Genomic DNA, 24,324 nt, shown 5'->3' on the forward strand with positions numbered 1-24,324 from the left:
TGAAGCTGTTTTCTTGTCTCTGTTACCTTTTGCCCTTTACTACTTTATTAGTCTGAGTTCTCCTCCATTCTCTGACATGCTTATTCTTCCAACCCAGTCACTAACCCAAATCACCACAGTATTCTGACACTTCTTATGTGCTGGCAGTGCTCTTCCCCTATTCTCATCTCTTCAACTTTTTTTGATTTACCAGCTTGTAAAGATCTGTACAGTCTGTGGCTGGTCCTGAGCATGGTGTGTGCTTTCCGACTGACTACTCCACGGATGAAAATGGATAATGATTTACAGCTGCCAAAGGTGCTGTGCTTCCTGAGATACTGCCGCAATTGGCAAACACCATATTTACTTCAGTGAGAACATTAATGGGTTTTCTTTGTTCTTCTTGGTCATCGATTTTCATGGAAAATTTATGGTAGCACAGAATAAGAAATTTGAGTGTCAGGTTTAGTTTAAAGGTATTAGGGGAGGAACAGAAAGTAGAATGGCTAAGTAACACAGTATCATTAGTTTTATGTCCAAACAAAATCAGGATAAAAATACATCCTACTGTTAAAGCTTTTTTTAATTGTTCATCATTCCCACTTGAAAAAGGTGGAGAGGAATTGATTATTGTTATTGCAACACTTAAATAGATTATCAAGTTAAATACTCCAATTTGAATTCCCAAAGTGTAGTGATACTGTCTAATGTAACGCAGTGCCTTTTAACAGTAACTTACTGGAGATTGAGGTGTCTGAAACACCACTATGTAGGCTGCTCAGAAAGGCACAGTATCTTAAGGATTTGTGCAATTCTGATTTCAGTACCGATAGTCACATAACTGTTCAATTATGCCTCCCAGGAACTGTCCCAGATGGTCCCCACACACTTTAAAACAGTGAAACCCACCAAAATTCTCCCTTGCCAAAGGAAGAGTATTGTTACTTCTCCTCCCAAGATGTCCTACTTGCCAAAATGTATATATCAGGAGATTGTTATTGTCTGTTTTTGCAGGGGAGGGGAAGGAAGAGCTATCTTAGCTTAAAGTAATTCCTCCTTTGAACTGGAGGAGCCTGGAAGTAACTAGAGAATAACCAGCCAGAATATCACCACATCTTTAAAACAGCAAAAAATGCTAGGTAAAGGAGGGGTAACAAAGTAGAGGCAGAAGCTTAGATTTCAGTCTCAGCCAACTGAAGTCCTGTCCAGCTGCAGTCATGAGGAGCCACCTTCTCTCTGCTAATAGGGCGGTGCCCAAGAGTTGTACTCAGCATGATAGTTCTGCGCGTAATAGTGTATTTTATTGGTTTTAAAACATAATGGCAGTCTGCTAAGTATAGGTTTCTCATATCGATCTGGTCTGTGGTTTTGGGTCCATGTGTAATCAAAAGTAATGATAATGTTTTATAATGCTGTGACTGGATAGCACCTACAAGCGGAGGATTTTTTTCAGGTCTTATTTCACTCTTATCGTCCAGTGTAGTCTCAGGTGGGACAAATCTTTTGTATTGATATCTGATAGAGTAGTTTCCAAAATGTTTCATCTTTCTTCATTCTCACCCAAATTCCCTGGAAAACTTTGCTGTTTCAAGGAAACCAAACTTAATAAATACAGGATTCTCCCATATCCTTAAACTACAGACTTCCTGTTCAGAGAAAAATCAATATATTTCTCCAGAATTTGAATCCATGTAAATTCTTTTGCACACTTTTCCTGTGGAAAAAAGTTCTTTTAAAATAGATTATAATAAGTAAAATTGTAGTCTTCTGTAACATTTTTTCCAATGATGTAAAAGACACATGCAGTGGGACTGGGAATTTTAGGTAGGAACATACACATTTTGAATAAATGGCAGTCAGATAATTATCATCTGTCTTCCTCTGTAATTATTTAATGCTTTAATTTTTCTTCTAAACAAACCTCTCACAGGAGTGTTTCAGTTGTTGCATTGCATCTGGTTTGGGGCTGAGGACTAGAAATGAGTGGGTTTATTTTTAAATTGAACATCTACTGATTTAGTTAGCAATGTCCCTTGAACATACCTGCTTTCATAAAAAGCTCCAGAAGAACCTAAATATTTATAACTTTAAGAAATTATATAGCTCTAAGTAGCAGCAGGTTATAAATTACATCCCAATGGTCTCATTAGTTTTACAGATTACAGAACTAAAATTAACATCTGTATCCCCTGTTAGAGTTGTATTGCAGAATGAAAAAAGCCTCTTTACTATCTGGGTACTGTACTGTGTCTCCCTCCCCAGCTGTGGGAGGAGCATGATGGCCTTGCAGTGTTTTGAGCCACTGTTAATGCAGCAAGTGAGAAACTGAGTGAGGGAAAATACTGCTGCTGCTTTATGTTATCCTTATTTTTCCTTCTATTAAGGACTTGCTTTGTTCTTGATGTTCTGTCTCCCTAGAATATATGACAGTCAGCAAGTGAGAATAGTGAAGGCGGTTTGGACTTGTGTGCCCTCCATCAGATCCTCTGTCCTTTAACAGTACGTGCTGCATAAAAGTTTCCATTAAACTTGTAGTCAGGGAATGTGCCCAGAAGAGGTGTACCTGCCAACCTAAACAAATGCAACAAAATCGTGCAGAAATGCTGTCCTGTTTTAATGCTGAAATTATTTAGCTTCCCAATTCAAGGGATACACTGCACTGCTAGAATATGATTACCAGCTTTGGGAATCTATATAAAAATATTCTATGCTTTGTGCTTATACGTAGTGTATACAAGGTTTGGACACTTTCAGGATTGAGGAAAAAATATTTAGGTTAGTTGTGAAAATAAATGTACAGCTTGGTTTGTTACTTCAATATTAGTTCCTTAAACATTCAGGCAAAATGTTGCTCTTCACTAAGATGCTACAGCCCTTTGGTAGTGAGCACAGTACTGATGGTAAATAGCATGGGCCTTGTTGGTATGTCTCCTTTGCTGTCTCATATGCTTTAGAACTCATTGTATTTCCCATTGAGTCATTACATTTTCTACTAGAAGTGGATGGTTGATTGTTTTAGTTTTGTTTTGTTTTTATACTGACAGCCAAGTATGCAGTCAGAAGAGATCACTTGTTGGTCAGGTATGTCAGCTTACCATTGAACTCAGAATTTGGCACTCAGCTTGGCAATGGTGCTATCCTTGTGGTCCATCATGTTGTCACTTTTTCCACAAGCAAATCTAAGGTGATGTGTAACCTCTTGAAAGGTGTAGAAGGGGATAATATGTAGAAGGTAGTTGGAAGAGGGATTCCTGAAACAATAAACACTGATGTTACTAGTAAGATACATCTGTGGAGGTTTTTTTTGTTCTTCCATTTGTGTACATAGATGAAAAATACTGCTCTGACACCATAGGACCAGCCTAGATTTCAGTATGGTTCATGAAGACTTTAAAGCAGGAAAGTAAATAAAGTTGGGTAGAGGAGTAAATGAGTCAGTAGCAAGTAAAGATAGTCCTGTAGTGTTGCCAGCCTTCTTCAGTTTTATTAGCTGGTTTATGAAGGTAAAAATATTTATGCAGTTGTCTCTGTTCAATCCCTTCTTCCAAACAGCCTGTGAACTATTTAGTCAATTTGAACCAAGACTGTCAGTAAAGGGCCAAGATATAATTGAGCTCCTTCCCTTTAGGAGAAGGGGCAGCTAAGTAGAGGGAAGAGACCCAAGCTGTTCCTCTGCAGTGAGAAAGTCTGCTCTGTGAGTGTAATGTCCATGTAGTGTCAGGGTAACCATTGCCTGTGTCAACTAGCATCTTGCCTGGTAGGTATTTGGGTGTCACAGCAGGAAGCTAGCTATATTTTGTGAGAGCTTGGAAATTAAGAAGCTAGAGGAGATACTGAGAAGGAAGGCAGCGGTACATAAAAGTGACACACATTTGTAGGAAAATTGACATAATTCATTCCAGGGAGCTCTAAATACCTGTAATTGCTGTAAGAATCTAATGCAGATTGTTGAAGGGAAGTTTCTGAACCAGAGCCACTGGAAAGCTGTATTTGATATTTCCTAGAGAAGGGTATACTAGTTCCTTTTCTAATGAAGGAAGGGTGAAGATAAATGTAATTTGTGTTTTGCTGCCAATTCAGCAAATCTTTATTTTGTCACTAGCTCATAATATACTTGCCTCAATTTCCACTGAAGAAAATAAAAGGTGTTTTTCTGTTTTTTGTTTTCTTCTCCTCCTCCATGTTTTTCCCCATTCCCAACCTGTGTATGTCAGTATTCTGTTGTTCATTCCCAAAAATCACAATGTACCAAGCACCCAGCACCAGGTGCCAGGGCAGCACTGCATACCTCAACAGTGTCACACTCTGCTTCTGGTGGAAAATGTTCTGCATCAGGGGAGAGGCACGTTAGTCCCCTTGTTTCCGCCACAGTTCCCAGTAGGCAGAGCCATGTAGTTGTGACTCAGTGAGCACGGATGTGGATGCGTGCGTTCTGCCTTTTTTTTTTTTTTTTTTTTTATGTTGGTGAAATCCACACCCAAGTTATTTGGTAAAAGGGTGAAATATTAAAGACTAACTGAAATTTAGTGCAGAACAGCATCCCCATTAGAGAGGGGAAGCCTGGCAGGGTTCAATTCATGCACTGCATTACTGCTGCTCAGCAGAGCAAGTGAGCAGTCAGGGGTCTTGCTCTTGTATTGCTGTGAATCTTACTTGAGAGACAGTTGCAAAAGCAGCTGAAACTGGTGGCTAATAATTGGAAAAAGAAACTAATGATGTAACAGATGAACAGAATAGGTACACGAGTAACTTAGTGTGTGTGTGAGAGAAAAGCAGTTTTAGCTTTACAGAGAGTACTCTGCAAAGAAAAATACAGGCTATTAAAAGAGGTTATATAGATTCTGAAGAATTTTTTTAAGCCCTCTGCTTCTGTTGCCCTACAATACTTGGTAATGAAAAGCTAAATACTGGTGGTGAGATTTAAGACTGCTTTAATGTCTGCTGTTTATTCACATTTATTTGACTTTACAGAGATTTGATGAATTTGCTTTAATATCTGTTTACTCCTCTATCCCATGTGTCTTGTGGTCCCAATCCTGCAGCTTTGTTAGCAGACTGGGATGTCTTTATTGAGCTCCATTCACTTCGGCAGCAGTCCTTACAAGTTCTGCAACCTGCTCTTGCACGACAAATTACAGTGTTGGACAGGCCATGCTGGAAGTGTTAATTTTCTCTCTTTGTCTATTACAGCAACTGTGGCCAAACTGTGCATAGTTACAATTTTTTTACAGAGAGGTTTGCTGATGAGGTTTTGGTTCTATGAAGAGCGAGGACATTAGTATCGTATGATATGTTGATGTGTAACCTGGCTTCTGAAGTAGAATTAATGCTAACCTTTAGGAGTAGGTAATTTATTAGTAAAAAAACTTTAACCTCATGGTTTTCTACCAGCTTAGATAGCTATGCCTTTCTCATACTTTGGTGAAAGCTTTTATTTTTTTAACTTTTTCCATACTAACAAAGACTCCAAGAAACTGAAAACAGTCTCTCAAACTACTCTTGCTGCCTTCACAGGCAGTTCTTGTTGCCTTTTTGCCTGGTGGGTGCAATGAGCTTCAGGCGCTTTCTTGACTGAGAGTATCTCTTGTCTGTTCTCTTTCCAAGATGAGGTATAAAGTACATGTAAATTCTTGTTGGACAGGTTGGGATCCTCTTATATATTGCAAGTTCCTTTGCCAAATCACAGGTCTTGTTCTGCCCTTGAACTTTACTCAGTCATCCTGTTTTAATCAGTAGCAGACTCTGAATGAATTTGTATGTGTTCATTCTGATTTCAATAAATCTGATCCATAGACTAAAGGTAATGAATTGACTTGGTGATCTCTGCAGAGTAAATTTAAGTCTTAGATAAGGTTTGAGTAATTACAGTGGAGAATGTAATACCTTTCAAGTTCAGTTAGGTAAAACAGAGGTTGCAGATTCATTTAAAATGATACACACCTTCTATTTCGTATTAATATTTTTGCATATTCTAAAAATTGAAAGCTTTGAAAAAGGTTGAAGCATTCACCATTTCACAAGAATTTTTTTTTTTTGGATAGTATTCCTATACTGCTGAAATTGTGTAGTAGTGGTACAACTACTCAAAAGAGGGATTAATCTTGATCACGGGGTTTCCAGCACTGATATATTTGTAACAATATTTGGGAATCGAGAGAAACTTTTCCAAGTCCATTGTAATTCACAAACTCAACAGGATGTTTCCTCTTTTGTTTACAGACTTGATATTTGCAAGTTCCCTGCCTTGACAGTAATCATCATGGATAGTGGTAAGTTTGTTAACTTAGTGATGCGTGTGTGTTATTATTCCCTGTGAAGTGGGCATTGACATAACCCAAAGCTGTCCTCTGCTCAAAACAGCAGTCAGTTTGCACAAAAAAAGGCCTCTGCTATTGAACTGTTTTTGGTGTTACATATGATGCAGATCTTTGCCCACACTAAACTGAACAGGAATCATACTACTGTTCTGACAGAAATATTATATGCAGACCGTAATAATCATCACAGACTTACTTGTGGACCTCTGAAAGCTGGCAGCGGAATGAAGACCACAGAGCTAAATTTCCAGCCTTGAGTACTGTTCTTAAGCTTGTCCCAGTAACTCCAGATTCTAAGAGCAAAGTAATTTTTTAAGCTTTATAAGCAAATGCTCAGATAATTTTTCTCCCTTCTGCCATGTGCAAACCAAATAGTTTTATTAAGATCACCTACAGAAAGATTCAAATTTATCAGTAGCTGCAGCTTCAAATTTAAAATTAAATGTTTAATTCTAATATTTAGTGGTGGTTTTAATCTGCTTGAGTGCTGGTGAGGAGTCAGAAAAAGGAAGCCTCAATAATGGTCTCAACAGAGCTGGTTTTCATGTCCAGGATATCCTGGGCTTTGCTTCAGAACACTTTTGTGTCTCAGAATACTTTTCCCACACCACTGCCCCCTGTTCCTTCTATCGCTAAAGACCTGAAGCCTATTTTCTTTGCCTGTGACAGCTTCAGCTGACAGGCTGAGATGTATTTATCCTCTGTGTCCTTGCCTGTCTCTTTCTGATTCTGATTGAATTTCACCTTGCTAGAGTATCTATTCACTATTATGGTAGCACACACATTTTCCAGAGAATGCATAATAGCTTGATCTGACTGTGTTAATCTCTTCAATAATAGCAAGTGAAACTAAGACTTTGGAATTGTTTTCTTTGTAGTTTTCTGACACATAGAAACTTGCTAAAAGCCAAGTATTACAGTTACACGCAGAGCACAAGCATGTCTGAAGAAATAAATGCATATTCAAATGCATTAAATTTGGTAGTTGTAGATCTTCATCTATATTCTACAAAAATTGGAGGAGAGGAAGAGGCTTTAGATTAGTTGTTTCTGTGTCTATCTAACATAATGCCAAAATCATCATTTTCATTTTTCTTTTATCTTGTATTTGCTAGTTAATCTCCTTAACAAAGTGAAAAAATAAGTTTTATCTTGCTTGATTGACTTTATTCTTGCCACATGCAATTCTTTCATGATTAATTTCTGCTCCATAGTAACAGCTGTAGTGAATTCAGCTATGCGGTAGCTTGGCTAGATGGGCATCCAACCCAAAGCTTTTTTTTTTTTTCACACACACCTATGCAACTATAACTGAATGTCTGTGTGATGATGATCCTGGAATATTAAGTGGTTTCTGCAGTATGGTTCCATTATCTCTTTTTATACGATTCATCAGACAATGACTGATTCTCATTAAATCACTGTATTTCAATCACTATCTCCATCAAGACTGCTTTGATCAGTGTATATTTTTATGTTTCCTAGCTACATTTGTATTGACTTTGCAATAGGATTTAAAGTCACCAGGAATATATGGAGCTTTAAAAATGTCAAATCAAAACAAATTAATATACTTAACTTTTTCCAGCCTTGCAGGGTCAAAAGCTGTTCCTGGTCTGGACTAATCATAGATCGTTATTTATCAGATACATTCAGAATTAATATGAGGAGTGGTTTATTTTCCTCAGAGGGCTTTTTTGTCTTTGTGATGTATGTATTTTCTATACTGTATTGTGAGAGAAGAGAGATTTTCTGAATATGAATTGCTGATTAAAAAAGTTGGGTTTTTTAGGTAGTCATATATTGGCCATTCTTGAATATTGAATTATTATAATGTTTTGCTGTTCTTCATTTGAAACAGAAATGTATGCTTAGCTCTTTTTGTAAAACTGAACTATTACCTAGAGACACATCCCAATGTGTATCAAATACAGTATTTCCTTATATACCAGCTTTTAAACCTTTATTCTCAGTTTGCTTCTTCGCTAAATTGGAAAGTGTGTGCAGAAACAAAGATTTGTATATTGTTTCTGAGAGCCAGAAACTTTAAATTTCAGCTACCTGCTTTTTCCTCTTCCTTTCTTTTCCCTCTGCATGCAGGACAAAGCTGTCATAGTTTCTCTCATTGCTCTTTTCAGGGATGGATTCCAGCTGTGAAATTAAATTCCCTAGATTTTATCTGCTAAAGGAAGGGAAACTTGATTTATCATGCATTATCTACTCTTCAGTGACTCCACATATGGGCACTCTTAAGAAATTCCGGGCTGTAGCTTTTTCCGCTTCAGGAACGCCCACAGAAGGAGTTGGTGAGACATAGATAGAGCTCTGCAGTCTATCCCCATGCATGACTTCATTCTGGCTTCTTGATGTGGACAAGTCCTTCAGCTCATCGTGTTTAGGTGATCGCTGAGCCATATTGAAAGAAACCAAGTTCTTCAGGCCTCAAGAGGAGTCGGGAGAATTGTGTGGGAAATGGAAGGAAGCCTTCATTTTTTTGTTTTCTTTTTTGAAGAGATTTTTGAATATTAATTTCTATGTTATTTAGTCAGTGCACTTACACAGTAGGAGATGCCCATGTGTTCACCTGTGGTGCTGTAGAAAACCAAAATTGTAATAGGTGCAGTTCTAGAGTTGTATGCACTGAACCTCTGGCAACATCATGAATAGTGTAATTTGTGTGGTGAGTGTACATACTACATGTATTCAACTGAAAGTGTAGGAGTGACTGTTGTTTTGGACTTTAGTCTTCAAATCTTCATTTAATCCTTTGCAAAAGGAAGATGACTGTCTAACGATTTATAACAAAGTATACCACAGAGGCTAAACAAAATTAAATTGAAGTAGATCAGCCTAATGATGGTAATAGCCTAATTCCTGAAGAATGCCACCACATCCGTCTTAAAGCAAAAGCATAGTGATCATCTTTGTAGAGTTGATGCCATATTTTTTTGAAATTCAAAATCAGATGATTAAGGAAAGAAAAGCCAGCAAACTGATTCATATAAAATTATAGATAAATCATTGCTTAAACCAGGCAGTCTTTGTCCTTCAGCAGATAGTGAGTTTGTCTTCATAGCATATCAGTGGTCCCAGAATAGCTGTAAATGAACCAATGCAGAATTGATTGCATAGGCGAGGAAAGCGGTACGAGTGTGTTAGTATGGCAGTGCACTGAATAACTAGCCCCTCTTACTAACACTGAGAGCCCAGGAACAGGGTTTCATTGAAATGATGTTCTTGCTTCCTGAACTGAAATACCTGGAGAATTTCTGCATCACTCACTGCAGATGTACCTCCTGGACAATTCAGTCTGCTGAATTTTGGAGTGTTCCATTTGCTGCATATTACTGTAAAAATCACTGGGTCAAGGAGTTTGAGGGGAAGGTGGAACATCAGAAGAAAATAGGTTGCTTCCAGCTCTCTTCCTTGAACAGAAAACTAAGGAAAGCAAATAAAGAATACCTGTGTCAGAATGTTGCTTTTTTGGGGTTTTTATTTGATGAATCAAATAAAGTGAGGTTTTATGTATCATTCAAGAAAATATAAAGAGGCTAGTTGCCCCACACACCTCCAAAAAGGTCACTGTTTCATGGTTGAGATTTCTGAAGTGAAGGGAGCAAGTCTGCTTCAGAGTTGCTTAAGAAAACATGTAGACTTCAAATTTGATAAATGCACCTGTTCTGGTGTGTGTGGCTCTGGGAAATATTCATAAATATTTATATAAAAAACTTCAGAGCGTTCTGGCTGTGATGTCCTCAGGCAGTTGCAAATACCTTTTGGATGTTGACAAGCATGATTTGCTTGTTCTGTGTCATCATAGTTTAAGTAGTCACTTGAGCTGAGCACGTGCCTGTCTCTTCTGAGCACTCTTAGGTGCTGGCTTCAATCTTGTTTAAGCACACATGACTGTGATGCTGAATTGAGGTCCATAGAATTTATGATACTATAGCAATAATTCCTGAAATTGTAGGCCCAACTACTTACAATAGTGAACAAAGCTAGGAAAGGCCATTTATCATGTTAAAAAGAGGGGAAGACTTTGAAAAAGCTCTTTATTTCTCAAAAGCACGTTTTGACACGCATGTCTAAGGGGCTAGATGGGATCCACAGGGCCTGTCAGCCTGACCTTGGTGCAGGGGAAGGTTATGAAGCAGATAATCTTGAGTGCCATCATGCAGCACAAACAGGACAACCAGGTGATCAGGCCTAGTCAGCATGGGTTTCTGAAAGGCAGGTCCTGCTTGACTAACCTGATGTCCTTCTACGACAAGGTGACGACCTGCTTAGTGCATGAGGGAAAAGCTGTGGGTGGTATCTAGCTAGACTTTAGTAAAGGCTTTGACACCATTTCCCACAGCATTCTCCTGGAGAAACTGGCTGCTCACGGCTTGGATGGGTGTACTCTTCTCTGGGTAAAAGACTGGCTGGCTGGCCAAGCCCAAAGAGTGGTGGTGAATGGAGTTAAACCCAGTTGGAGGCCAGTCCCAAGTGGTGTTCCCCAGGGCTCAGTATCGGGTCTGGTTCTGTTAAATATCTTTATCAATGATCTGGATGAGGGGATCGAGTGCACCCTCAGTAAATTTGCAGACAACACCAAGTTGGACGGGTGTGTTGATCTGCCTGAGGAGGGTAGGAAGGCTCTGCAGGGGGATCTGGACAGGCTGGATCGATGGGCCACGGCCCACTGTATTGGGGTTCAACAAGGTGAAGTGCTGGGGTCTGCACTTGAGTCACAACAACCCCATGCAACACCAGAGGCTTGGGGAAGAGTGGCTGGAAAGCTGCTCAGGGGAAAAGGACCTGAGGGTGTTGGTTGGCAGCCAGCTGAGTATGAGTTGGCAGTGTGCTGAGGTGGCCAAGAAGGCCAACAGCATCCTGGCTTGTATCAGAACTAGTGTGACCAGCAGGACTAGGGAAGTGATTGTCCCCCTGTACTTGGCACTGGTGAGGCTGCAGCTCGAATACTGTGTTCAGTTTTGGGTCCCTCGCTACAAGGAAGGCATTGAGGTGCTGGAGTGTGTCCAGAGAAGGGCAATGAAGCTGGCGAAGGGTCTAGAGTACAAGTCTTGTGGGGAGCAGATGAGGGATAAGGGAACTGGGGTTGTTTGGCCTGGAGAAAAGGAGGCTCAGGGAGACCTTATTGCTTTCTGTTACCTGAAAGGAGGCTGTAGCAAGGTGGTGTCGGTCTCTTCTCCCAAGTAGCAAGTGATAGGATGAGAGTAAATGGCCTCCAGTTGCACCGGGGAGCTTTAGATTGGATATTTGGAAAAAAGCCTTCACTGAAAGAGTTGTGAAGCATTGGAACATGCTGCCCAGGGAAGTGGTGGATTTACCATCCCTGAAGGTATTTAAAAGATGTGTAGATGTGATGCTTAGGGATGTGGTTTAGTGGCGGACATGGCAGTATGCGTTTAATGGTTGGACTCAATGATCTTAAAGGTATTTTCCAACCTAAGTGATTCTGTGAGGCTTTGAATACCTGTTTTAGAAGTGACCTTTGTTGTCTCTCCTCTTATTCAGTGTTCTTACCGGAGGACAAAGCCAATTCTGTGTTAAAAAGATACCCGAGAGCCAACACATTTCTGGAAGAATTAAAGCAAGGTGACATAGAACACGAATGTAGAGAAGAAATATGTAGCTATGAAGAAGCAAGAGAAGCGTTTGAAAATGAGGAAAAAACGGTATGTTTTGGGGTGTGTTTAAAGATCAGTGGCATGTATTGCTACTAGAATTTTGGGTGTGCTGAATGCTTGTGTGTTTCCCAACGTTACATTAGATTTGTTTCTCTTTTTGACCTGTTTCTTTAAGCAAATAAGGTATATGGTGGAGATTGATAGACTGCACAGCAATAACTTTTGAATCCTTCATTCTAATTAAACTGAATTTGAAGGGGGTAGGAGTCTTAAAGATAATTATGCTTATAAGTCTTGTGAAAATTGTCAGCTGGAAAGAAGAGGAATGTGAATTAATACCCTCACTTGAGAAAGGGTGGACAAAACTGTCATCTGTTTGGCAGCGCTATTTACCCAGATAGCCTTTGTGCTGCTTCTCCTGTCATCACATGCTTAAATCTGATCTGAATATCATAAATGCGGTTGCCTTGCTTGAAAGAATTGATGGGATTAGGACTGTTACACGGATTATATAGAAGCAGAGGGAACAAGTTTTAATTTATCTTGCTTCTTCTGGAATAACTTGTTTATTGATTATGTTCACATAAAATGAGTGAGCAACTCAAAAATATTTCAATTTAAAATACACCTTCAAATCCCAGGTGCTGGTGTAGGTAGTCAAAGTGCTCAGTGTCCAGACTATTAATAGTCTAAAAATAAGGAAAGACTAGTGGCCTTCTTCAAGCTAAAATCTGCAAGCCCCCAGAGAGTGTTGTTAAGCATCAGTGATCTAAAATGTGGAAAGAACAATAATTTCAATGTTACCATGTCTTATGCAAGGATAGTAATACATTAACTTGAGGGGAGTGAAGCGGATACTGCCCACAGAATCATTGAGTAGGTCTGTTGACTTCTCTAATTAAAAGAAGCTTGTGGGCTAATGGCTCTGCAAGCAATAGCTGCACATCATACCCGACATATCTTATTCCTAACAAATAAAAACAGCACACAGGTTTTTGATGGTGGCATCTGACCTATTTAAAGCAATACAGTCCAGAATTCTGTTGTTGTTTTTTGTTTTGTTCTTTTTTAATACAAGACAGACATGGATGAAATTAGGGCTGAATTTAAGGATAAACCTAAAGTGAAAAAACGTCTGCTAGAAAATGTGACTTGGAAAATTTATCTTCAAAAAAAGCTGCTATCCCTTGTGTGGTTTTGCACGGGGAAATTGTACCTGCAATTTACTTGGGCTTTATTTAGTCCACTGTTGCTCAGCAGTGCCCATTCTTGCAGCCACTTAGTAAGACTTAACTTCTGTGCTCCATGGGAAGGAAATGGATGGAGTAGACTAGGATCATGGTGCCATATATTCAGAGTAACAAAGATGCAATGATTTCATAGTATAGATTGGAATTCAAATAGGGTCTGTAGCTTATTTATCTCATGATAACTTTGTTTTGTGTAATCTTCCTCTCTGTATTTTTTATCTTGTCCATTTGGATCTTTTTTTTTTTTTTTTCTGCAGTGTTCTGGGGAGGTATGCAACACCCAGATTTGTAATACTAAAATAATATCAAGCAGTTCCCTCAAGTTATTTTTGATGCATGAGTTTTTCTTGGAAGTTAGCATTGTGTATCTTAAGTATACATGCATAGCTGTCATGGAAATATTGAATGCTTTTAATATTGTGTGGGCTTGGGAATTTTGATAGGTTCAGAATTATTATTTAAAATGATAAAGTTAATTATAAAGATAATATTACTATGTTAGTAAGTCTAGAGCCATCAGGGAGGAATTTGCAGGAATTTGTGGATAAAACAATATAAAATTCTGTGTTGACAAATGTAATGCATATGGGGAGAAAAGGGAACATTCATTATATATATGTTTGGCTATGGACTGAATTTAGGAATAAGATCTGAATTTGAATCTATGAAGACTTGAATTTAATGCTCAGCAGTCAAACAAACCAAAACAAAATAAAAACCTGATTGCTAATAGTCTGAAGAAAGGAACGGGTATCAGAATAGAGAACATAATTATGTCATTGCACACCCGCATCTTGAATGTGCCATGTACAGCTCTGATTTGCCTGTCTCCTAAAAAGCAAATTAGTAGCTGAGGAAGGACCAGAGAAGTGTGACAGTTGACCAAAGGTATGAAAAGACTTCTGTTACAACAGTAGATTGGAACAGAGTTATATCAGGGAATATGTGATGATGTCTCTGAGGTGCATGAAGATTGAACTGAGATCAGTCCCTTGCCATCCTTCTGACAGAGAAACGAAGGTTGCCAAGAGGGACTCAAAGGGAACTAGAAGCTGCAGGCTCAAAGCAAATAGAAGTATCATCTCACCACAGATAGTAGAGCTGTGGACTGCCTTGCCACAGGATATCTTGGATCCTAAAAGGTCTTACAGGTTCAGAGAACAATGGTATAAATGAGCGGAAGGGAAATCAGTCTGGAACCACTGAATAAAAGGGGTCAGCTTTGGCTAATGGAAGTTCTTGGAGTACAAATATGTGGAAACTCAGAGTGTACTGCTGCCTGCTTATGTTTCAGCTCTTCTTTCAGCAGTTTGTAAAATTGTTATCAGAGAGAAGGTAAAGGATTAGGTGAACCCTAGGTCTGATCTAGTAAAGCTGTTTATTTTTAATAACTGTAGCCTGCAGGCAGCACTGTATGTAGTCACTAGTCGGTTGTCAAAGGTTGTTGTGAGACTCAAAGATTTGTTCAAATGTTACTGTGCAAAGTATCTGGGTGTGATTGAAGCACTGATATTAATTTTATTTCCATTAACTCGTTTTTAAATTACACTGCATAAAGATTTTAAAAACGAGAAGTCACGGATCTTCATTTGTTTCAAATTTCCCAGAGATTTTAAGGCAAGGTTCTCTGTAGAGGTCTATTCTAGCAAAACTAGCAAACCACTAAAAGGCTTAGCAAGCAACTCAAAACTTGTCAGCACCAGATCTAAAATGATGTGATCAAGTAGGAGTTCTGCCATCAGTCTGTGTCTAATTATGGATGCTGGATAAATAGCCAGAAGAGGTGAATCTTCCCTGCCACCTGAAATTGAGGTCAGACCAGAAGAAAACAGTGTAGCAGGTATGCTCACTTCCCATTATTGCTTTGTTCGCATCCTCTGCCTACTGAATACCAATCAGTCTTTTGACTGGCATATTATTAGTCCACCTTTAAAACAAGTCAGACAATTGACCAAGAATCATTTGAGGCTGACGATGCTGTCAAATGTAGTAAAGGCCTCAGCTGAAATTCTCAGCAGGGTGCAAGTCTCTTAACTTTCATGTGGATTCCTTATTTGAGTCGGTGTTCAGATCCAGTCGACTGATGCTGACTGTTCTGAGAAGTATTAGAAGTAAAAGGGAAGCAAAACTCTGGCAAATTGGCCATAACTGTGTGGGATGCCCTTAAGAATTCCTTTTGATTATTTCAAACTGGATTTGCCAAAGCAGTAAGGGACATTCAGAAAAGTAGTACTTTGCAGGAATGTATGTTAGATGTTTTCTCAATCTTTCCCGTTGCGGTTATCTGATTCTGTGGCCTGCTTAAGTTAGTTTTTCAGCCTTTTAAGGCATATACACCTGGTATTCCCAGCTGTACAGCACTCTAGGATAAATGATTGCTGGAGTGTCCCTTTCATAAATCATGAGTTAACAATTTTGTCAAGTAGAAAAAAAGTCCTTTTTGTTGTTGGTTTAAGAGACTAGCAACTGTGGAATGGATGTTTGTGCTGTGAGTTTTCCAACTTTGAAATTACTCTTTAACTTTCTCTATCAGTCCTACAGCTACTTCCTAGGTTTTCAGTATTTTCCCCTCTTGTTTTTTTTTTCATAGCAGCTTGCACAAATCCTCACACTGTGCAAATTCATCCAAGTTCTCCGTGGTTTTGTTTGGTATGATTTGACTTTAGGCAAGTGGTTTGTCCTCCTCCTGTGCCTTCACTTTACAGTGCAATGTAGCTGTGGGATGACAGAGCAGAGGGAGAGCTGCTTGGCAGCTGCACAACTCACACCTGAAGTATTAGTTTCCTGCAGTTCCTGTCATTTCCATCAGTCTGGAACTAACAGTCTGTGTGCTTCTCTTTGAGATTTGGCTTGCAAAAATGCAAGCTAGAAACCTGGAGTCTAGTACACTAGTAAGATTTTGGTTGGTGGATTTTGTGGGGTTGGGGTTTTTTTGTTTTTTGTTTTTATTTTTTTGGGGGGGGGGTGGTGTTTGGTTGTTTTGTTTTGTTTGGGGTTTGGTGGGTTTTTTGTTTGTTTGTTTGTTGTTTTTTTCCCCAAAGAGGAAAATTTAAAGATTTTTTTTTTTTTTTTTAATGACTAAACAAGTGCATGTTTCTTAGTGTTTTTCACCTGTGTGCAGAACTTTATTCCTCTGTCTCTGTAAGATAGCCTTAGACCTGAAGCACTGAAATTTTTGGCAGGGAGGTGTGTGTCTAAACTGTCCTGGAATTTCCTTTGCCTTGCATATAAATGAAAGTGGACACTAAACTACTTTCATCCTTAAGGCAGTTTAAGCTCTTACCTTAAGCTGTTTATGCACCTGTGTGGTCACACCATCAACTTGAACATCCCCCACAGCCACACACCTTATTCTGAACTAATTGCCTGCCATTCTGGGAAAACAGCTCTTCTGCTGCTTTACCATGTTTCGAGTGACAAGGAGAGATGCTGGTGTTTCAGCTTTCTGAATAAGGTGCAGAGACATTTTCTCCAGCAGATAGAGCTGAGCTAGAAGTAACATGGAAACTGCACTAAAATACCAGTCACAACTTACTGCCCTTCATTGGAGAACGTGCATTTCCTCTGTAGCCTGTAACACTAAATATATTGCTAGAGGAAAAGTGTGATTTCTTCTTTTTCATCAAAACTACCTTTCTCCTCCACAGAGTCTTTAAAATGACACATCCTTGCACAGTATATTTGATGACTTTCAAGTAAATATTTGCAACTTTGGCATTAAAAACAAACATTGTGCCATTTTATTTCTTTGCTGTTGTTGAGGCAGCAGAACAGTGAAGTGGGAAGTTTGGTTCCAGTACAGACATTTAATAATCCTAATGAATTCTTTTCTGCTTTTTTAGTTGACAATATTATTTATTCCACTAGAGAATCTAGTTAGTTGTATTCAAACCAGATGGAAAGGTAATAGGTAACAGATCTTCTTAATTGCCTGGTGATCTGGTGGGCAGAGAGAGGTGAAGTGTTTGGTTTTGTTGGGTTTTATCATGCAGAGATCTCAAAAGTCCTCAGTTGTGGGGCTAATGTAATTTTTTTCATGTTAATTTCCCACCTGAAACATGTTTTTCTAAAGTCAGCACAGTTCATCTGGGATTCACTGTGGAACAATGTATCAAGAAAGGCCCTTGTAGAGAAGTATTTAGAGGTTAGTCTAACTCCAAGACTTGCTTACTTTGAATTCAATGCTACCAGACTTAGCTTAGATGATTTGGAGCTTCACATCAGAGAGGGGCACTGTGATGACCTGCTTGTGATGTCAAGCCTTGGAATTTAAGAAAAATGCCTGATCCTGGATTGCTGTAGAAATTAAGACTTTTGGTTTTAATTTTTTTGTTGTTGTTGTTGGAACTTGCACTGGGTATAGGGTTAAGAATAACTGTATTTATCTTTTCAAAAAGAAAATCTACAGGATCATTGTTTCATGTACATGGCATTGCTCTTAACCTTAGTAAACTCTGATCCAGAAGCACTGTGAGCATGTTTTGCCCATGGTGTCCTGGTCCTGGCTTTGCACAGGGCAAGCTTAGCCTCCATGCTAGAGAGGCCATGCTGCTGCCTCTGAGATCAGTTGAGTGGCATTATTTGTTTAATGCTGATCATGTGGCAGCAGTCCTAAACTTAAAAAATTGATGGATCTGATTTGTCTGTGCACAAAGTCAGTCAGTCTGCAATCTGAATACATCATTTACTAATAACTGAGGAATGACAGTATCAATTTTACATGGTGACTGTTATAAATATTTGCATGTGAGATGTGTGCTATGATTTAAAAATAGATGCTGGCATGAGTATGAATGGATCAGGTCTCTGAATTTTTAAAGAAAACTACAGAGGTCAGAGTTTCTGGCATGGATTGGGGCGGGGGGGCAGTGTTAATTACTTTTTTCTTAAATTTTACATGACTGTAGTGGAAGCCTTTCTTAGTAGGAGGGATCTTGTATTACAGGTGAGGATAACAACATTTTTGAGACAGGGTATGGGGTTTTTTGTACTGTTTTTTCATAACATCCACTGCAGAGAAAATTGAATGGCAGCATGATCTTTGTGCTCCTGCTTATGCATATTAATATAACGTAGAATACTTTCAAGTACCGGTGTCCCCCTTCATCTTTGTTTTCACTTGTTCATATTTTCCCTTTTCACTTTCTGTTCCATTTATCTGTAGCTGTGTTGTCAAAAAGTTTAGAATATAGTAAGCTGTGTAATATTCTCATAGTGCTAGAGCTATTTTTAACCATAAACACAGGATCTGAATCACCTTAAAAGAAGCTGACAACAATTGCTCTATGAGCCAGAGGGTGGGGGAAGTCTAAATTATGAGATGACAGTACAACATAGTTGTGCTGTGCCAAAATGGTCTGTCATTCCAAAACAATATTTCCCTGTCAAACTGTATTAGTATATTATTACAGTTTTAACAAACAAACAAAACCCTAGCTTTTACCTGGGGTGGACCTGAAAAATTTGGATCTACCTGAAGTGCATGCTGATCAGATTTTTTTTTTTTTTAATTATTATTTTTCACCTAGTCCTGTCTGTGCTGCACATTTTTAAATACTAAGTGCAGTCACGAGAATCTTAAAAGCAATGAGGAGTTGGTTTTAAAAAACAACCCCCCCTTCTGTATCACTAATCACATCAGAAGATGATTTGAAAGTTTATTGTGCGTGCTTATCCATAGCAGTTCTTATTTTAATCATCAGTATTTGAAATGCCTTTTCTTTCCTCATTCATTTAAAACAACTTGATTACAGTGATTTTTACTTTTTGTTAACTGTCTTATAGTTTCTGACTTATCCTGTCTTGCTCTTCTAGAAGGAGTTCTGGAAAGTCTACAAAAATGGACTTCAGGGAGAAAGTAACACAGGACATACCTGGTATTCATTTTACCTTGCATTTCCATTAATCATTGGCCTTTTTGTTATCCTCATTGTCATTTTTGTCATATGGAGATGCCTCTTTAAAAAGAAAATGCGTAGACAGTCGGTGTACGTGCATAGGGGAGCCCACGAAGCGATGGGTGATGGTGCTGTGGCTGACAGCAGAGGTCCGCTTCCGCCGCCTCTCAGCATTGTTCATTCCCCACAGGAGGAAATGTATGAAGTCAGTGGGCTCTCTCCGGGAGGTCTGAGCTATATGGACGGACGGTCAGACTCAATATCCACAAGGCTCTCAAACTGTGATCCTCCTCCTTCATATGAGGAAGCCACTGGTGAAATCAGTATGAGAAGTGAAACTGAACAACATTTAGATCCACCCCCACAATACGAAGACATTGTGAACTTCAGTTCAGCTGGTGCAATTGCACTATCTCCTGTTGTCACCAGTACTAAGTAAAGCAAGAAGAATCATATGGACTTTTTAAAAATCACTAATCATTTTGTAGCACTTTATCTTGGCTTATTATGCATTTCTGTAATTTAATGGACTTGTACAATGAACTTCACTTTTGTTTTAGATTCACTTGTTCTTTGGGTTTGGGATCTTTTCCCCCTACTTAGTCTTAAAAGATAACGAATCAGTATTGAGAGCATAGTGCAGATACACATGTGCTCTGTCATACTTCTCAAAAGTACCTCTGCTTTGAGGGATACCACTTGTTTTATTTCGAACTTTGTCCACATTCCCCACAAGATTTGTAGAATCCCCCTCCCTTTTCTTACTGCAGACTTTCAGAATTGCCTGAAATAGGGAGTCCTTAAGCAAAATTTGAGATAGTTATTTACACTAAAAGGGACCAATTTTGCAGTATTGTCTCTTGTCTGGTTGGTTCCTTCTTCTCACTCAGATTTTTGTTACATGCTGCACCCTAACCCAGGCCCTTGGAGGGCTGAGAGCAGTATGCCTTTGTGTTCAACCCAGTATCTCGTTAAGAGCATGCTGGTGTAATAGCAATAATTTCAGAGTCCTAGCAGAAGAGGTGTGTTCTAAAGCTTTTGCTATTACAACTTAAAATTCTGTAAATGTTTAGAAGTTAACAATTCAAGATACTAATTAGTGAATTTAATAGTGTACTTTTTTGTCTGTGTTCTGCCTTTCCTCTGTTTTTTCCTATCGTGTTCTTACTTGTGTGTTCTGGAGGTGAGAAGTGTACATACATTAACTTTAGAACCTGAAGATTCATGCAACAGTAAATAATGAAATACTGAAATACTCAAGAGTGGATAAAATCCTGATTATAGTCTTCCTACCATAGTCTTCACTGGGATCAGGATATTATCCATGAACACATAAACCCAAAGGTGTTACTTCCCTTTTTTCCCCTTTTAAAAAGGAAAAGCATTCAGTGTGTGAGACTTTTTTTTTCCAACTCTGAAATAAAATCCCTTCCTCAAATCCTCAGACTCTTTTGCTTCTTGCATACTTGCACGTACTGTGTGTACACCTTGTATTATTGGTGGCTATGGAATTCCTTTGCAGAGAATATAGATACCTTTTTCAACAACAAACATATTTACTGCTTACCCATTCCAACAAGGTGCTTCTGTTGCAAAAGTTAACAATATGTTGTAATGAAATAAAGCTACTTACATTTTTCATTGTTTCTGAGAACAGCGTAGTGCTTTTATCCATGATAATTCTTAGAGCGCACTCTGTTCTCGGTGTACACAGCCTTGTTTTCACAGCTCTTAGGTTACAGGTGCTCATCAGAGTAAGAGGGGCTGGGAAGCATGTTAGTCCAGGCTGGCTCCAGAAGATGTGGCCAGGCTGGCTCTGCTCTCTCCAGCTGCGAGTTGGGGCCCCCCTAACGTAGGGCAGAGCCATGAGGACCCACCCTGTTGTATTGCTAAGAACACAATGCAGGCATAGCCCCAAGCATTAGTCTGGAGTGACTTTGGGATGCTGAAGAGGTGTGGATTTCTGTCAGACTTGATGCAAGTTAGAATAGAGGCTTGTATGGAATTTCGACCACCTGGTTTAGATGCTGATGGTTATGGTGGTGCAAGCTGTAGTGTGGCGATCCTTTTTTCCCAGCTTGATTTAGAAGTTCATTGCTTGGTTTAGTTCTGAATATTCATTTCAGTTTTCTTTCTTCCCATACCAAGGTAGGGTGGCGTTAGCTTTAGTATCATTCTGTGTTCTACTAAGCAATTAGTGTCAACTGAAATGTATTTAGACCTGCAGGGCTACTGTGTTATGTCAGCTTTCTTATCACAGAAACCCAAACTGTATCTTGTTCCAGAGACCCCAAATAAAATGCCAGTGCCATCCATTTGAAATTGCTGTTAATGCCTGAGATGTGTGCTGGTGTCTACCATCTCATGGGGGCTTGGCCCGTGTTTTCCCTATGGCGTTTTACAGAAAGCAGCTGAAAAAAAAGTCCGGTCATAGATGGGTGCATATATGCACACTTCTGTAAGAATTTGATATAATGTATTGACAAATGAAGTGAGGATTTTATTGTTAATTTTATGTTCTCATTTTTGACAGAGAGTAGGTTGTCTAAGTTGTCTACTGGAGATCTTCAGTTGCTAAGGGAAGTTCTATTAGAGTTATTAGATGAACTCCAGGCCAAACTGTTGTCAGAAAGATAACTCTTATTTATATTATATATAATAGTTATTGGTCAGATAAGTACAGTATGTTTTGAACACTTGTACTAAGAATTGCCTGGGTCTTGTTTTTGGACTGTCTGACCTTTTCTTTGAAGTGCTTTTAGCTCTTGTGTGTCCTGATTTGCCACTTCTAGATGTTAAAGCTCCTTTTATACTGAGCAACATTAATATATTGCTTTAGGCAGACATTACCAAAACAAAGTGCCTCATCTCAACATGCGGGAACCACCTCAAAAAGAGCTGGTATTTCACTGTCCATGCCATATTGGCATCTCCTGTGCCTGCCAGCACAGCTAGTAGTTTTAACAGTAACTTTTTTTGTTTGGATATAAGACATTTTTGTAGGGAATGCACAGAGATCACCCATTTTACATTAGGTCATTCAGCAGCTGCCATCATCCCCTGAACATGGGCACCCTAGTTTAGAGATGAGCTGGCTTTTTTTTCAATTACTCTATATTCCACTATCACTTCTAACGGCTTTATGTTTCTGGCTTCTAAGTTGAATGTGTTGCTGTATCCTGTAGATACTTTGATGTGCAATGCAAAAATGATGCTTGTCTTTCCAAAAAAGCCACAACCAAATATCTAAAACAATCTGTGAGTTGAATTTATTGGGCTATGCTTTTCCCATGTACATGAGCACGAAAGCCATTGTGGGCTATAAACTTATGTCTCAGTGAATAAATTTCATAATTAAACAAAACCTGTGTGAGATAGTTATCCAAATATATTTCCTATAAGTCATGAACAGCTTTATGTTGGAATAATGTCAAATTACTAATTATTTTGTTCTGTGTTGTGAAATGTGGGAAAATAGCTTAGCCTTGTGGCTGGCTTTTCTAATCTGATTGAAAAATAAAATTTCATTGGTGCTGGGTTTTTACACCGCTTTTTTTCCCAGGTCACTTAGTTGTTTTACCTGTCTTGTAATTACATTGTCATGCAGCAAATGTTATAAATTTTCAGTTGTACCTTTCTAAGGGTTTTGCAAGTCTGAATGCAGTGCTATCTTGACTGATGACATGAATAGTCAGGATATTGCCCTTCCCACTTCTGAAAATAACATTGAATTTCATCTTGTATCAGGACTGAAATGATTTATCTACTAAAACTAGCTTAAACATAAGTGTCGCTGTTTTAAGAAATCATGGAAATTAATTACTTGCTAAGATGATACTTAGCATTAGTGAAGGTTGTTCTGTCTTCACTGGATGTAAATAACCTCTGATTACAGTATTGCATATTTTAAATGGGTTTGGTTTACATTAAATTATCCTATTTAAACATTTTTGCCTATGTTTCTAGAAAAAATTTTGTAACATTTGTTTTTGGATATGCTAAATAAAATTTTTTAAGATGCCTCTTGTTTCAAAATATCAATTCTACAACTACAGTGAGAATTAACTTTGTGTGTTTGAGTGGTGTTCTTTTAATTTCCATTGTTATATGTACTTAATCAGTTGCAGTGAATCAGTTGTTTTGGTAACTTAAAATAGTTTTGTTCGGAGGTAGACTTGATATTCTTTCAAAATTCAGGCTCAGTTTTAATCAAATCTGTGAATTCATTTATTTTCCATTTTTTTAAAAATGCATTTATTGTAGCCATAACCAAATAACAGTCACAGGCAGAGGGAAAGCAGAACGTGTTCTCTATTACAACTCATCCCAACAGTACACTGCAGCAAAAAATGTTTAAGTCAGAGGACTTAATTTCAGAGTTAGCTTCAGCCATTTGAAAGTGATTGCGAAATTTTGCATCAGCTCTGGGACTGATGTATTAATAGCAGGAAAACAAACAAACAAACAAAAATAAATAAATAAATAAATAAATAAACAACAAACTAAACAAAAAACAAACAAACAAACAAACAAAAAAAAAACAACAGCCCCCAAAAAACAGCCTTGTGTAACGATCCCTGCTGGAAACTAAAGATCTCCATTCCAGTCAAGATAAACTTTGTGTCATCCTTCCTCACTCAGCTGCTGGTAAATAGGATAGTTTGTCCCTGGTCTTTCTCAGTAGTTTACCGCACAACTGGAGTCTGTAGGAGATGCTAGTGAGACCTGGGAGGAGGTGCGTATCTCGGAGTTCCGTGAACATGAGTGCAGTTTTGTACAAACGTACAAAAAGAGTCACATGAAGCAACAAAGTGTGTGCAGCTTTCCAAGCCGTCACCTGCCTAGTGCAGCACCTTGCTCCCCTTGGTAAGCTTTTACGTGCGCAGCTCAGACCAACGCCATCCAAGCAGAAGGCTCTGTGGTCGGTTAAGCAGCATTCTCCGTGCGGATACACACCCAGTGTCCTGAGCATACGTCCACCAGCGCTGGCTCACGTGTCTGCACGTGGGTCAGTGCAGGATTGACTCGGCGTGCCTGGCTTGTAGCTACTGACACGTGGCGGATATGATGTTAAACCGGTATCACGAACCTCAGTGTCTGTAAAAATCAAATCATTGCACCAGGTTACTAGTGATGAATGTTCATTATTTATTGTTTCGTATGCCCTGAACACTGTTCTCTGCCGCTCTAAATCACACCGATAGATTCCTTTTTATCTTCTGCATAATGTGAACTTTGTAAATATTTG

At 38.8% G+C, this 24,324-nt stretch overlaps 1 protein-coding gene across 3 annotated transcripts in view; it reads left to right on the plus strand.

The window, feature by feature from the left end:
* The window catches only part of PRRG1 (proline rich and Gla domain 1), a 36,881-nt gene extending 14,441 nt beyond the window's left edge, over positions 1–22,440 (plus strand). For 2 of the 3 annotated variants that reach the window (XM_042788754.1, XM_032992774.2), the window contains exons 2-4: positions 6,199–6,248; positions 11,817–11,977; positions 18,994–22,440. In XM_042788754.1, the coding sequence (XP_042644688.1) occupies positions 6,199–6,248; positions 11,817–11,977; positions 18,994–19,515 (733 nt within the window). In that variant the 3' untranslated portion in view covers positions 19,516–22,440. Of the gene's footprint in view, positions 1–2,441; positions 2,479–6,198; positions 6,249–11,816; positions 11,978–18,993 lie in introns of those variants that run through there. The other variant, XM_009974653.3, reaches the window with a different exon arrangement.
* The last annotated feature ends 1,884 nt before the right edge of the window (positions 22,441–24,324 follow it).

Source organism: Tyto alba, unplaced genomic scaffold, assembly GCF_018691265.1.
Source record: "Tyto alba isolate M040663 unplaced genomic scaffold, T.alba_DEE_v4.0 Super-Scaffold_14, whole genome shotgun sequence".
Taxonomy (NCBI): domain Eukaryota; kingdom Metazoa; phylum Chordata; class Aves; order Strigiformes; family Tytonidae; genus Tyto; species Tyto alba.